This window comes from Kwoniella pini, chromosome 1 (assembly GCF_000512605.2).
Source record: "Kwoniella pini CBS 10737 chromosome 1, complete sequence".
Classification (NCBI taxonomy): Eukaryota; Fungi; Basidiomycota; class Tremellomycetes; order Tremellales; family Cryptococcaceae; genus Kwoniella; species Kwoniella pini.
This window is the reverse complement of record NC_091716.1, coordinates 2601338-2614418: the sequence shown is the minus strand read 5'-3', so window position 1 is coordinate 2614418 and position 13081 is coordinate 2601338. Positions and strand designations below refer to the sequence as shown.

Sequence of the window (13081 nt, the reverse complement as noted above, 5' to 3'; positions counted from 1 at the left end):
TTCTGGATGACTGAACGGAACAGATGGTTGAACGAAAGCATGCATAACGACGAAGTGGTCTTCGAAGTTCATTGATCATATAATACATGATTACTGTAATGTAATGTATTTCACTATATTTCTATCTATTCAATGATTGTCCGTTCCCAATCGTTCCTGCTATTCCTCTTACATCATAGCTACTCATCTGCTGTAGCAAGCTCGAAAAATTGCTGTGACGAAAGAGAGTCAGCTTCAGTCACTTTGCAGTTTGGTCGATCGTTTTTGTCTTCACATACCTGTATAGCGTCCGCTTCATTACCGTCTTGAGTATGACATGACCAAACTTGACTATCTTTTTCAGATCCATAAGGTTTAGTTTGTACAGGATTTGAATCCTTCACAACATCAAGGCATTGACCTATCAACCGAAATAAATGATCAGTACAAGACATCAAGCCCATTGATTAAAGACTTCTTAGGAAGAAATAATACTCACTTTCAGAAGAACCAACAGCTAATTGTAAATTTGGTTGATTACCTGTACCTGTTGTACCTACAGTCCAAATTTGACTATCTTTTTCATCTTCACAAGCTTGAATAGTTATTTCAGAACCATTTGATTCATCTCCTCCATCTAAACACATTTCATCATTTGAAGAAAGTTTAATTTGACCTCTTTGTGGACCTACTACAGACCAATATTGAAATTGATCTAAATAACCTTCTCCATTTGAATCTTGTGAACAAGCTGTAAATGCTACTATTGTACCGTAAGCTGCATAACCATTTTGAACTGTAAGGCAAAGATCTGGACTAGCTAATGATCTTATTCTTTTACCGGAATAAGAATCTCGAGGGACAGGTGATGCAAGTGCTAAAGTAGCAAGAAGAGGTGTGAGGAGTATTTGAGCTAACATGATTGAATGAAAAGGATATTTATTGAATTAGGATGGAATTCGTAAGTGCTGGTGTTAGAGTATTTAGATTTATTCTTTGTGGTGTTTGTTGAGAACAAAAACATAATCAAGAAGCATAATCACCTTTTATATATCTTCTATACCCCCCACTTCACCCCACTCGGTTGTCCGAAGAGTTGTTCCACAACGATCATCGCATTACCTCATCCTGTGTTTTCCTGAGAGAAAAGCATATGATGCTTCACAGCCCGAAGGGCATTTGATGCAAGGATCTCCCAAACAAAAAGGCTTATGAAAGGAAATATGTGATTGACAGTTGTGTGGAGTGATCGGGGCTGTGTCGTAATGTTCGGAGGATGTTTCATTCAGTTGAAGGAAATGACGTTAATTTCCGGAAAGGCGCTCAGGGTAAATCAAGCAATCCCGATTGACAATTAAACCGAAAGGATGATTGTTTTACCCAGGCTTGGAAGATATGTCGGTATCGCCAACTTCCATGAGGACCACTCATTTGAATGGGTATAAACATCGATTAATACAGTGAACACATCATCAGAGAAATCAATGTATAATGGCGGTATCAATTATCAATGATCATGAACATCCCGGATTTTTGCGACTTCTGATTCTTGACCAGCTATGCCATGTATCTAAAGTCTTGCTTTCTCTCAATATTACTTACACTATGAAATGCTGAATTAATATGACTGATGAATAAGATTCGATATGTACAGTAAAGTCGAACAAAACGAAAGGATCGACTCGAGGAGTAAAAGAATAAAGGTTTTCTTCATCGAAAAATGCCATCCTTTCTTCGTATCAAATTTTGTAAATGCCCAAGTTTTACCTGCTGGATCAATGAGTCATACAATAAAGGCAAGGTCGAATTAAATCATTCCTATGATTTTCATCAGATAAATCACAAATTAATTCAAAATAAGTTTAAATTTCCAAAAAAAACATGTCTTCATCATCATCATCAGAAAGGAAAAAAGCAGAAGAAAAATTAAAAGCAAAGAAAAAAGAAGAAGAAGAAATTAAACGTAAACGTAAAGAATATTTAAAGAAATGTGATCCATCAACAATTGAAGAATTAATTAATAGTAAAGAAATTGAATCTAAATGGTTTGAAGAAGGTAAATGGAGACCAGGTTGGGCAAATGTTGAATTTGTAAGTCATCCATCCCTCTTTTAACAGACAACGAATTCAAAGATTCAATCCTTAACTTTTTTTTTACGATTTATTTCATTTGATTCGTTTTCTTAGGATGAAGATGCATGTTTGAAAAATGTTTTAAAAAATAAAGCAGATGGATTTTATACTCCTGCTGGAACGTAAGTTTTATACCCAGGTATAAATAATCAATGAATTTCATGTATAAATTACTAATTATCTCAAAATAGGATTTTACCATTAGGTGCACAGATGCCTGAAATGACAGTTTTGAAATATGGAGGGTGAGTTCAATTGATTATCTGGATTTGACAAGCTAATATGTACATGATACTACTTTGATGATAGATATTTCCCAGAAGGTACTTCTTTTCCTGGTGGCGTATCTGTACCTATGCACGCTAGGATGGTCAATGTAAGTCATACACAATCATCATGATCAGAATTAATCCATTGGCTGACCGTATATATCTGAATGGTTAGCTTTTGCCCGAGGAAACCCAATCCAAATATGATCCCAAGATCGATGAATCGTTGTGCTCAGTACAATAGCTCAATTAGTGAAATACAATTGGCAAGCAAAGGATTTTCAGACATCCGATCTCAAAAAGCGAGTAGCGGATATAAGTTGTAACGCATATTCACGATGTACAAGCAAAAATGCATGACGTTAAAACTTTTTACTGACTTCTTGTAATACTTCTACAATTTACTTCTGCCCTCTCGCCAACCTGGTATACCTATATCATGACGAGCTACTCATTGTTCCTTGGCGAATTGAACTTTGTCAGAGAATTCAGGGTCATTCTCTTGGTAGATATCGTAGGTTGGTTCGAAAGAGTCAGATTGATCACAAACTCTTTGTTGAGGGTGAGATTTGGACAAAGCGTCAAGTTCTTCTAATTGTTCCTTTGTAAGATCAACGAGTTTCAAGTTGTTGGCGATTCTCTCAGGAGTAACGGATTTAGGAAGAGGGTTGATACCTCGGGATACCAACCATGAGAGAAGGATGTTGGCAGTTTGGACACCGTGAACATCGGCAATCTTCTTGATTTGTTCGTTGTCTCTAAGGTTGGTCTTTCCAGTACCACCGAGAGGAGTGTAACCTTGAGGAAGGATGTCGTTCTTCTTCAACCAGGCAACAAGTTCTGGTTGGGGGTTTTGGATGGAGAGTTCGACTTGGTCTACGTGTCATGCAGTCGTCAGCATTTAGAATCCTTTGCAGTAGAGATTGTTTGGTGAATAAAACTCACCAGCAACAGGCTTGATTCTAGCTTCTTTGAGGAGCTTCTTGGTTCTGTTGATGTTGAAGTTGGAGATACCAATGGATTTGACGAGACCTTGGTCAACGAGCTGTACTTGAAGGTCAGCTGTTGTACAATAATGAATTGAAGTGATTACCTGAGCTCACCTTCTCCATCTCCCTCCAGGTTGGGGTAACATCATCGGAAAGAGCTACATCAAGCTTGAATTTACCGGAAGAACCCTTGACTCGGTGTTCATTTCGAGGGAGGACACCAGCGGGAGCATCAACTTCGAGGTTGATCTGTAAGCGCAGAAAGTGGTTAGCTGCATTCATGCGTTTGACGATCTAGATATCCGGTTTCCGAAATTATGGTACAATGTGGGCTATAGGTGACGTAACAGATGATTTCATCCCTATTTTCTCGGTGGGCGGGGCAAAAATCCCGCCATCACCAGACCCAATACCACTTCATCTCGTTAAAGAAAAGTGGGACATGCGGGGCAATTTGGAGTGAATTGGAAGATGACTCACGTTCCAGTGGAGAAGGTACAAATCGAGGTATTCAAGACCCAAGTTCTTCAAAGTGTCTTTGATTGCCAAAGGTACGTGTTCTGGGTGGTGGTGTAATTCGAAAAGTTTGGAAGTGACAAAGATTTCTTCTCTTGGGACACCAGAGGCTTTGATACCTTGCCCGACTTCGGCTTCGTTTCCGTAAGCCCAAGCGCAGCTGCAGAGAGGAGAGAGGGTGGCATCAAATGGATGGAGAAGTCGATCGAAACAGGGAGATTTCAAGATCGGTGAATGTGCAGAAAGGAGTGGATACATCTGGTCAGCGGCTTCTTCTCCTGTGAAGATGTGTGGTTCTAGTAGGCTTACTCAAGATGTCTGTAACCGTTCTGAGGGAGAATATGGTCAGTACGTATTCCATGAAAACACCGTATGATCCGGCTAAACTCACCTTAAGAGCGTATTCAACGGCTTTGGCGACTTCTCCGGGACTACAAACTATGTTAGTTGAGGCTTTGCTGATGCTCATTCCGCAAAACTTACGCGGATTGCCACTACAAGGGTATATAGGTCAACTTCAATTCGTTAAATCAGATTGACGATTTACTCACTGTACCAAGACCGATAGAAGGAATCTTTTTACCGTTAGAAAGGGTGAAGTGAGTTTGAGTCATTGTAGTTAAATTTCTTGTTAAAGCCGTTGGGCGAATTGATCTAATTAATGAAGGTAAAATTTTGAATTATTTTTTTTTTTTTATTATTGTCTTTAAGAAAAAAATAAGATGTAAAAGAGAAAAAATATAAATATATAGTGCGTGGAAGTTTGAAGAATGAATGGGAAGATATATATGAATGAATTATACCGTGAAATCGGAATGACCTTTCCCTTTTGGTGGTGAAATATGAAGTGATGTAATTGGAATTTACCCTGAATCAATAATTATTCGTCAAATTGTCAATTACGCCGATATCCTTTTGATTATTTAGCTTCCACTTGTTTCCCGGCGGCTTTGATTAAATAGCCTAATAGGTGTTCCAGTATATACTTGACATCCATTAGTACTGGTATATATCGCAACAGGTGTAATAGAAAGTCCGCTCTCTCTTAAAAAGCGGATCTTTCAAGCGATATCAATAAACAATAAGCCCATGTGGGTAAATCGGACCGCTCGGTCCTTTTCCGGGGGGATTCACCATTTGACCTCCACTTTCTTAGTTACTCGATATTTGTTCGTTGCTCTGTATAAGTGGTGATCACCTTATGACCGGGGATACATAAACTCATTTCAATTCGATTACCTTATCATTCTTAGATTCACGAATAGATATGATGGAAAAGCCTGAATGCATAGATATATATCTAAGAATTATTGACATTTTCTATCGTTAAAAGATAAAACACTTGCATTCCTCGAAGTTATAGAATGGAATACAAGTTATAAATGAAATCTATATAATTGAAATTATTTAGAGATGTTTTTTTACTTAGATACTATTAAAAACCCAAATTGAAAAAAGAGAGTATTAAAAGGGATGTCGAAGTTGAAAAAGTAAAATTCATCAAAAATATATCAACTATATCAAATCATGATTAATCATCAATTATTGTCCATTTATCGTAATTAAATTGAATAATTAAATAATTAATCATTAATCGAAATTTAAAGGTGTAAGTTTGCAGAACCTAATAAACCACCAGCTAAACCAGTTACACTGTTAAGTGTAGATGCTAAACCGTTTGAACCAAGGTTAAGAGCAGCATTTGTAGCAGAATTAACTTGACCTGAAGCTTGAGCAGCAGCATTGGCACCGATTAAAGGTAAAGATTGAGTTAAACCGTCTACAAGACCACCAACAACAGGTAAATTGTGAGTTAAACCTGAAACAGTGTTTCCAAGTGTACCTGTTAATTGTCCAACTGTTCCAGTTACTCCATTTACAACTCCACCAAGATTACCTACAATAGGCAAGTTTGAAGTTAAACCATTAACTAAAGGTCCAACAATAGGTAAATTGTTACCTAATAAACCTTGACCATTTGAAGAAGAAGAACTTCCAAGAACTCCACCTAAAAGACCACCTTGTTGAGATCCACCTAATAAACCACTTAATAAATCTCTTTGACCAAGATGAATACCAGTTTGACCTGCTACTTGGGTTGCAGCTTGAGTTGCACCATTTACAGTGGCTCCGATAGCCCCAGTACCGATGTTAAGAGCACCGTTGGCTGCGGCTTGAGCAGCTGCAGAACCTTGAGCACCAGCGCTCAAGGCACCAGCGATAGGAAGGTTATTAAGCAAACCGCCTACGACGGGAAGGCCGTTAAGAGCGCTAGTAGGGTTGGAAGTGATTCCATTGAGAAGACCGCCAACGATAGGGAGAGAATCAACTGTGTGTTGAACTGTTCCAACAGGGTTGGAAAGAACACTTCCAACAGTTTGTTGAACGGTACCAACTGGGTTAGAGAGGATACTTCCAATAGGAAGGTTGTTGACGAGTGGTAAACCGTTGACAATGTTTCCTACTGGGAGAGAACCAAGGAGGGGAAGACCATCGAGTAAACCCCTTCGGAGATGAGCACCGGCAGAAGCAGCTACACCACCTGCAGCGGCAGTGTGATCGTTGATACCAAGAGAAATACCACCATTGTTAACGTTCAATCCTGCGTTTGCGGTGTTGTCCAAAGCGCCAGTAGCTTGAGCAGCAACATCACCTACGATGGGAAGGTGAGTGGCAGTGCTGAGAACACCATTGACTGTTGATCCAACTGTGTTAAGAGCTGTGTTTACGACACCTCCAACAACTGGAAGTTGACCAACAGTGTTCAAGACTGAACCGACAGTATTTCCAACTATAGGACCAACAATTGGCAGATGATCGACAGTGTTGACTACTCCATTTACAGCTCCTGTAGGGTTACTGAGAAGACCACCTGTAATACCACCAAGCAAACCACCGTTTTGTCCACCAGTCACTCCTCCTAGAAGACCACTGGTGAGTCCACCTACAACTGGAAGACCATTAAGAATACTGGTGGGATTACTGAGTAAACCAGAAAGCAAATCTCTTTTGTATTCATGAGAGAAATGAGCGAAAGCATCTCCTTCAAAGATTTCTGAAGCGAGATCATCGAGTCCATTGGCAACGTGAGGAATTTGAGATCTTAAACCTAAAAGTCCATGAGTGACAGATCCTAAACCGGCGTTCGCACCGGTGTTGGTGACTGCATTGGCAGCTGCGTTTGCAGAAGCACCAACTTGACCATTGAGTGAAAGAAGTCCTGGGATAGCGATACCACCAACCAAGTTGGTAGCAGTACCAACGGCTCCATTTGCTTGACCTGTGAGTCCTCCTACGAGTCCGGTGGCGGTTTGAACTACACCACCAACAACAGGAAGATTGTTAACAGCTCCTTCAACAGTGTTGACAGCTCCTCCAACGATTGGAAGACCATTAAGAAGTCCTCCAACAACAGGGATGTTACCGGTCAATCCACTAATCAGACCTGCACCTGCACCAGCAGCAGCGCCAACACCAGCACCAGCTTGAGCGGCTGTTCCAGCTGTCAATGATCCAGCAGCTTGTACGAGATTGGCGACGTTGAGGGATCCAGCAGCTTGAGCTTGAGCGTTGGCAGCAGCAGTAGCGGTAGCTTGAGCGGCAGCAGTGGCGGTGATAGTAGCATGGTTACCGAAAAGATTTTCTAATCCTAAGAATCGTTTTTCTTCGGCGTCTCTAAGCTGAAGACCCATAACGTTTAGACCGAGAGAACCTTGAGCGTTAGCGGTAGCATCGGCGGTAATTCCACTAGTAAGACCAGAAATGAGGTTCGTACCTGCATTAGCAGCGTCAATGATAGTGATTATACCATTGGCGACTAAAGCTGATGAAGCTTGTTGAACAGCGTTGATATCTTGTTTAGCAACAGCTGCAACGTATGATGGCCAAGCGGCAAGAAGGGGGGTACAAGTACTTGAAGCGTCGGCGTATGAACATAAAGTTTTAAGCAAAGCTTCGAATTGATTGACTCGATCCGTACCGAGAGCAGCGAAAAGTTGAGCAGCAGACCATCCTTGTTCGAAAGCGTAGTATACAGCAGAAAGATAAGCGCTGATATCTGTACACATTTTAATGTCTTTATGAGTTGCCAAACATTGTGCAGAAGCCCAAGTGTTCATGGCGATAGTTCGAGCGACTCCAACAGTTGACCCAAGTTGGGTATCAACTTTGGAAACGGCGGTGAATGCGCCACCAGTAGCGGAACTCAACTGTGAAAGTAGAGATATCAGTGATTAAAATTGATAGAACGGAGTAAAAGAAGACTTACGAAAGCATTGGTGAAACCAGTGATGTCACTGACAGCGGTAGTAGCGCTGTTGACCGAAGCTCCAACATCGACAGAAGCTTTACCAGAGGCAGAGGCAGAGGTAGAACCGAAAAGGTTAAGAGGAGCAGCAGTGGCACCGGCGATGAGGGAAAGAGCAATGATTTTGCTTGAAGAAGGCATCTTGTTTATTTGTTTATTTATTTTTGAGTTTTCTGGATTGGTAAAAGCTAGTAAAAAATAGATTACAAAATTAATTGATCTATTTAATTTGAGTGATTCTTGTCTTTAAATTTGATTTGATGATTAATTAAAATACGTCAAGCTTTTAATTATTCAATTCTTTACAAAACGTATATCAATTATTGAATTTGTTCGTTAAAGCTTCAAGCTGATTAAGAACAATTGATTGTTGATAGTTATATATAAATAATTGAGTGAATTTAAGTAATACTAATAAAAAGGTATCAAACCTATTTAAAAATAATAAAATTTATATACGTTTATAGAGTAAAGACAGTAATTAATCGCTGCTAGCGTGTGAGTAAAAAGGAAATATTTTCCAAAAAAAAAAAACCAGTTTTTTTCTTTGAAGATTTAACCTTTAGTTGGATTGGTATATGCGGATTGTTGAGAAGAGTGTGTTTGGGTTGAGAAGAAAAAAAAAAAATAGAAAAGAATAGTAAGATTCATGATCATTTATATATGCTATTTCAGTGGTGAGATTTTGGCTAGTCATTTTTCAAGGGATCACAGAAAGGCGTCAAATATGAGTTTAAAAAAAGTATTCATGTTTCACTATTGAATTTGGAAATTATAAGGCGAGAATTTGAATAGCAAAAACCCTCACTTGAATGTAAATCGTCGTGAAGCTGTAAAGTCAGGGATCATAATTGATTCACTCTGTATCGATCAAAATTGATTTTTCAAATTTTTCTATGATTCGTACCTTGATGTGAATCACTTTGATTCTTGATTCATGATTCATGATCCATGATTCATTCAACCTTTTGCCTGATTTCGGTTATGATTTAAATCAACTTTTTATGCACTTCAGGATCCTCTGCTAAGGATATCTGTTTATTGTGTGAGTTATGTCTCTATAGTAAATCATGTCTACATGTAGTTGGAACTTGAATGTTTTTATATTGACCTACCCGTTACAAGATGAATCTAATCGCATGGCGTCGTTTGACTCAAGTCAATCTGAACTCATTTTTTTTTTCACTACGGGTTTCGTGATAGTACCTTTTGACTTTAGACAAATAGCAATACTAATGAAAACTTGACGTATGATTGAAAGCTATCGATCATGTTCAGGATTTTCTTAGATGGTTTGAAGGGATTCCGAAAATAACCAAGATCAGATCAGCCAAAAGATTCCCCTTGTTCCACTCACACGTGGATTATTTTCGTATCTGCTTTTGCTTAATGTGAATTGTAAGAGGCTCCGGTGTACGTTTCTTATTATTCACATTTCATCTCATCTGTATATCTACATCCTCTCAATATGTATGTTACTGACTTCACAATGATACGATGATGTGTACTCATTTCGCCCCACCGCAGGCTACTGCTCTTTCTCCGAATCTCCAATACAACCTCGACTTTTCACGCAACTTATTGTCCTCGTGTTTTCTACTATACAACGACACTCTTAAGTCTACTCCTCATCAGAACTTTCTTCTTCTGAACTACTCTCTCCTTCTTCGTAGGTGGTCGCCGGCACACCTCCGCTTTGTCTAGAATCGAAAGATTGCAATTGAGCTTCCATTCTTCGAATTCTTTCTGCCTCTTCTCTTTCGTTAACACCTCTCTTCGTTCCTCCTGCCTTTTTGGATTGCTTCTTGCTAGGACCTGATCCAGCAGATTTTCTAGGTTTACTACCTCCGATCTTTCGTTTACATACAAGGTTGTAAAGTTGGATTTGGGTAGGAATTGGAAGTGAGTCGATATCCAACTCGATCTCTTCGTTGTTCTATAAGTTAATATGAATCATTAGCAAAGTGATCAACAAAATTTTCGTTGAGAGCAAATGACTTACCGATCCAAGATTGGTCGTTTGTTGAATAATGATGATAGCTTGTTGCAACGTGTCACCATCGGCTTCTTGGATCTTCTCTGCCAATTCCTGTTTCTGAGTCAAAGTGATAGTATTGGGTTGTTCATCTTCTGATTCCATATCATCGTCCTCATCTCTATAATTGATTTCCTTGGATTTCTTAGACTTTTTGGCCGAAGACTGGCCACCATGTCCATTACCGTTGACGCCAGGAGAATGCTTAGCGGCGTTGGATTGCTTGCGAGGTTGTTGAGCGATCGAACTAGATTTGGCATGTTTCGGCTTGGCGGGCTTGGCTGATCGTTCGGATCGACTCTTGGCGATCTTCGTTCGCAAATCGAATATCTGGTCGTTGAGACTCGAAACTTGAGCCTCGAGTGATTTGAGCTGTTTAGCTGTGAGATTGGGAGTTATCAGCCATAGTTCAACAATTCAAAAAGACTAAGGCCGCTTACTATCTTCTTCACTGTGGTATCCTTCGTCTTCGTAATTATCAGCCAAGGGGTCTTCACTTGAATCTCTAACTTCTTGTTTAGGTGGGAGAGATTGCCATTTTTCGATCCAGATCTGTAAGAGCTGGTTTGCAGCGATAGATACGGGATCCCCAGGTGGATTGAATTTCAGAGCATTGTTCACCATCAATCGAATGTCGTTGTCTACTTGATTTACTTCATCGTAGTCACCATTCTCCAATTTCTCTTTGATGATCAGCAAGTCGATTGGCTTCTTAATCACGGAGGTGTAGTCAGGTATGGCTTTGATGATTTCACTGACGGGAAACAGGAAAGGAGAGGCAGCAGGGTAAAACTTTTGGACGGTTTCGAAACTCTTAATCACTTTGAGACCCCATTGCAATTGAGGATCGTTCCTTCTCTTCGGTTTTCGAGCTGAGCCAGGTATTTCCTCGTACGCTAGATCTTTTGAAGGGGGAGGATGAATTTCTCGCTTAGGTCGGGTGTCGTCTGAGCTACGTCGGATGGTAGGTGGTTGTGATATGGACGCTCGTCTAGCTGATGAAGGTCCAGCAACTGGTGTGGCAGCTGGGGGAGTAGCTACCCTTGCGGCGATCGGAGGGGGCGGAGGGGCGATGACGGGCTGCGACAATGTCAACGGGTAATCTTGGCGCGATCGGCTGTTAGACTCACCTCAGGTGGTATTTTTGACAGAGCACTTTCGAACGCAATATCCAATTTATCGGCAGAGACGGTGACAGTATGATGAGGTCCGTTGAACTTTCTAGTATTCTCCCAAATTTGCCTGACATCTCCGACTAATTCACTGTAGCTGCTATAAGAGCCTTTGCTGGTATCCCAGTTCTTTGCCTTACTTTTATCTTTAGGAGGGCCTCTTGGATCACTAGCAACGAGTTTGATCTCTGCGGTACCTAAATCCATAGGGCTATCGATCACATTGGCGTAATGAGGAATTCCCAGAGCGGGGCCGTCAACCGGATGCAAGAAGGCCATAGCGTCGGGCTTCTTCTTTAACGCTCGTACCGCGTTGAGAAGATGCTTGTGTTGATGCAAAGTCAAAGGAGTTGTGGGACCTGAGGGACGAGGAGCAGGTGGTTGGTAAGTGACCCAAGCTGGAGTAGGTGGTGGAGCGCCATCAGTAGAAGGGGCCTGAGCAGAAGGGACAGTGCTCGATTCAGGTTGAACGGTTGTAGATTGATTGGGAGCGATTTGCGAGGTGGGAGCAGGAACAGGAGTGGCAGCGGAGATGGAGTCTTCCTTCATCCTTTTCTCATCTCTTCCGTCATCCAAGCTATCTCCGGATCGCTTTAAGCTACCATCGGATTGTGAAGACTGTAAAGCTGGTACAGCAGGTGGGTTTTCTGCTGGCTTCTCCACATCTACATCCATTGGCTCTCCCGCAGGTTCTTGAGATGCAGTCGCTGAGGGCTGGGCTATTTCCTCAGGACCAGGTGTAGGTAGAGATGCTGGTTCCTCAACTCCGAGAATGCCACCTTTCGCTTCTTGTTCATTCGTAGTAATGACAGTAGGAGTAGGAACAGCAGGTGGTATGGCGTCAGGAGGGAGTGTAGGAGGAGCTTCATCTTCTGCTCGAGGAGTAGGAGGAACAGTCGCATCGGGTGGGAGGGGGGACTTGCCAGCTTGTTCAGCTGATGCAGGAGCCTCTGCCGATGGCGCTGGGTCCGAGGTGGGTACAACAACGCCTGGTGCTTCTGCTGGTGCTGGTGGGGTATGCGAAGCAGCTGTACCATTGACGCTTTCTACTGTAGCATTGCCTTTGTCATCTGTAGCCGGGTTGGAAGAATTGGGTGATTTGGGAGGTTCAACCAGGGTGGAGGAAGGAGGAGGTGCTTCGGATTGGAGAGGGTTAAGCAAAGGCTTACTGTAAGCGATGGCTCCTACAGAGGGTTGTTGAGGAGAAGATTCGGATGTAGGGGGAGGTATAGATACAGGCTCTTCAACTTGCGACATGGCTGTGACGAGTCGATGTAGGTTGAAGGAAATTGAGTTACCCATTTGGCGGATATGATTAATCGTTAATTAGTATGGTACAAATTGTAAGATTGGCGAGAATAATGAGACAGTGTGCGTTTAATGGAGAAGTGAGGTGACGCGAGATGGATAAGAGAGGATAACAAATCGTCAGCGCGCTTTCCTCGTGATAATGATGACAATGCATCTCAAGATCTTTCCTTTCCATCCTCATGATCGTGAAAAAGCGAGTTTGAAGAAGGATTAGTGTAGAAGTATGTTGCAATTGCTCACCTGAAATAGCTCCTCGTTATCGAAGGCAGGCTCCTACTTCTAAGTGATTAGGAAGATATTTGTATAGTAGTACTAATTAAAGTCTACTATATTGATTGAAACAGTCTAAAAGGAAATAAAAATAATGAAAG

General features: G+C 41.2%; 5 protein-coding genes across 5 annotated transcripts; 1 reads left to right on the top strand and 4 right to left on the bottom strand.

The window, feature by feature from the left end:
• Positions 1 to 179: 179 nt before the first annotated feature.
• On the bottom strand, positions 180 to 899 carry I206_100998 (uncharacterized protein; the record flags this gene model as incomplete). Its single annotated transcript, XM_019152108.1, has 3 exons — positions 180 to 212; positions 279 to 400; positions 479 to 899. 3 exons carry the CDS (start codon positions 897 to 899, stop codon positions 180 to 182), a joined length of 576 nt encoding a protein of 191 aa, XP_019014246.1.
• A 961-nt stretch (positions 900 to 1860) lies between these two features.
• Positions 1861 to 2625, top strand: I206_100997 (uncharacterized protein; the record flags this gene model as incomplete). The annotated part of the gene is made up of 5 exons (XM_019152109.1): positions 1861 to 2070; positions 2167 to 2234; positions 2304 to 2357; positions 2422 to 2488; positions 2557 to 2625. 5 exons carry the CDS (start codon positions 1861 to 1863, stop codon positions 2623 to 2625), a joined length of 468 nt encoding a protein of 155 aa, XP_019014247.1.
• Positions 2626 to 2832: 207 nt separating this feature from the next.
• On the bottom strand, positions 2833 to 4500 carry I206_100996 (uncharacterized protein; the record flags this gene model as incomplete). The annotated part of the gene is made up of 8 exons (XM_019152110.1): positions 2833 to 3257; positions 3327 to 3426; positions 3485 to 3619; positions 3851 to 4046; positions 4196 to 4215; positions 4278 to 4317; positions 4370 to 4380; positions 4438 to 4500. 8 exons carry the CDS (start codon positions 4498 to 4500, stop codon positions 2833 to 2835), a joined length of 990 nt encoding a protein of 329 aa, XP_019014248.1.
• A 987-nt stretch (positions 4501 to 5487) lies between these two features.
• On the bottom strand, positions 5488 to 8333 carry I206_100995 (uncharacterized protein; the record flags this gene model as incomplete). The annotated part of the gene is made up of 3 exons (XM_070202312.1): positions 5488 to 6539; positions 6621 to 8094; positions 8154 to 8333. 3 exons carry the CDS (start codon positions 8331 to 8333, stop codon positions 5488 to 5490), a joined length of 2706 nt encoding a protein of 901 aa, XP_070058413.1.
• Positions 8334 to 9813: 1480 nt separating this feature from the next.
• On the bottom strand, positions 9814 to 12656 carry I206_100994 (uncharacterized protein; the record flags this gene model as incomplete). Its single annotated transcript, XM_019152112.1, has 4 exons — positions 9814 to 10128; positions 10195 to 10607; positions 10668 to 11307; positions 11358 to 12656. The coding sequence occupies 4 exons, from the start codon at positions 12654 to 12656 to the stop codon at positions 9814 to 9816; spliced, it is 2667 nt and encodes an 888-aa protein (XP_019014250.1).
• Between the last annotated feature and the right edge of the window lie 425 nt (positions 12657 to 13081).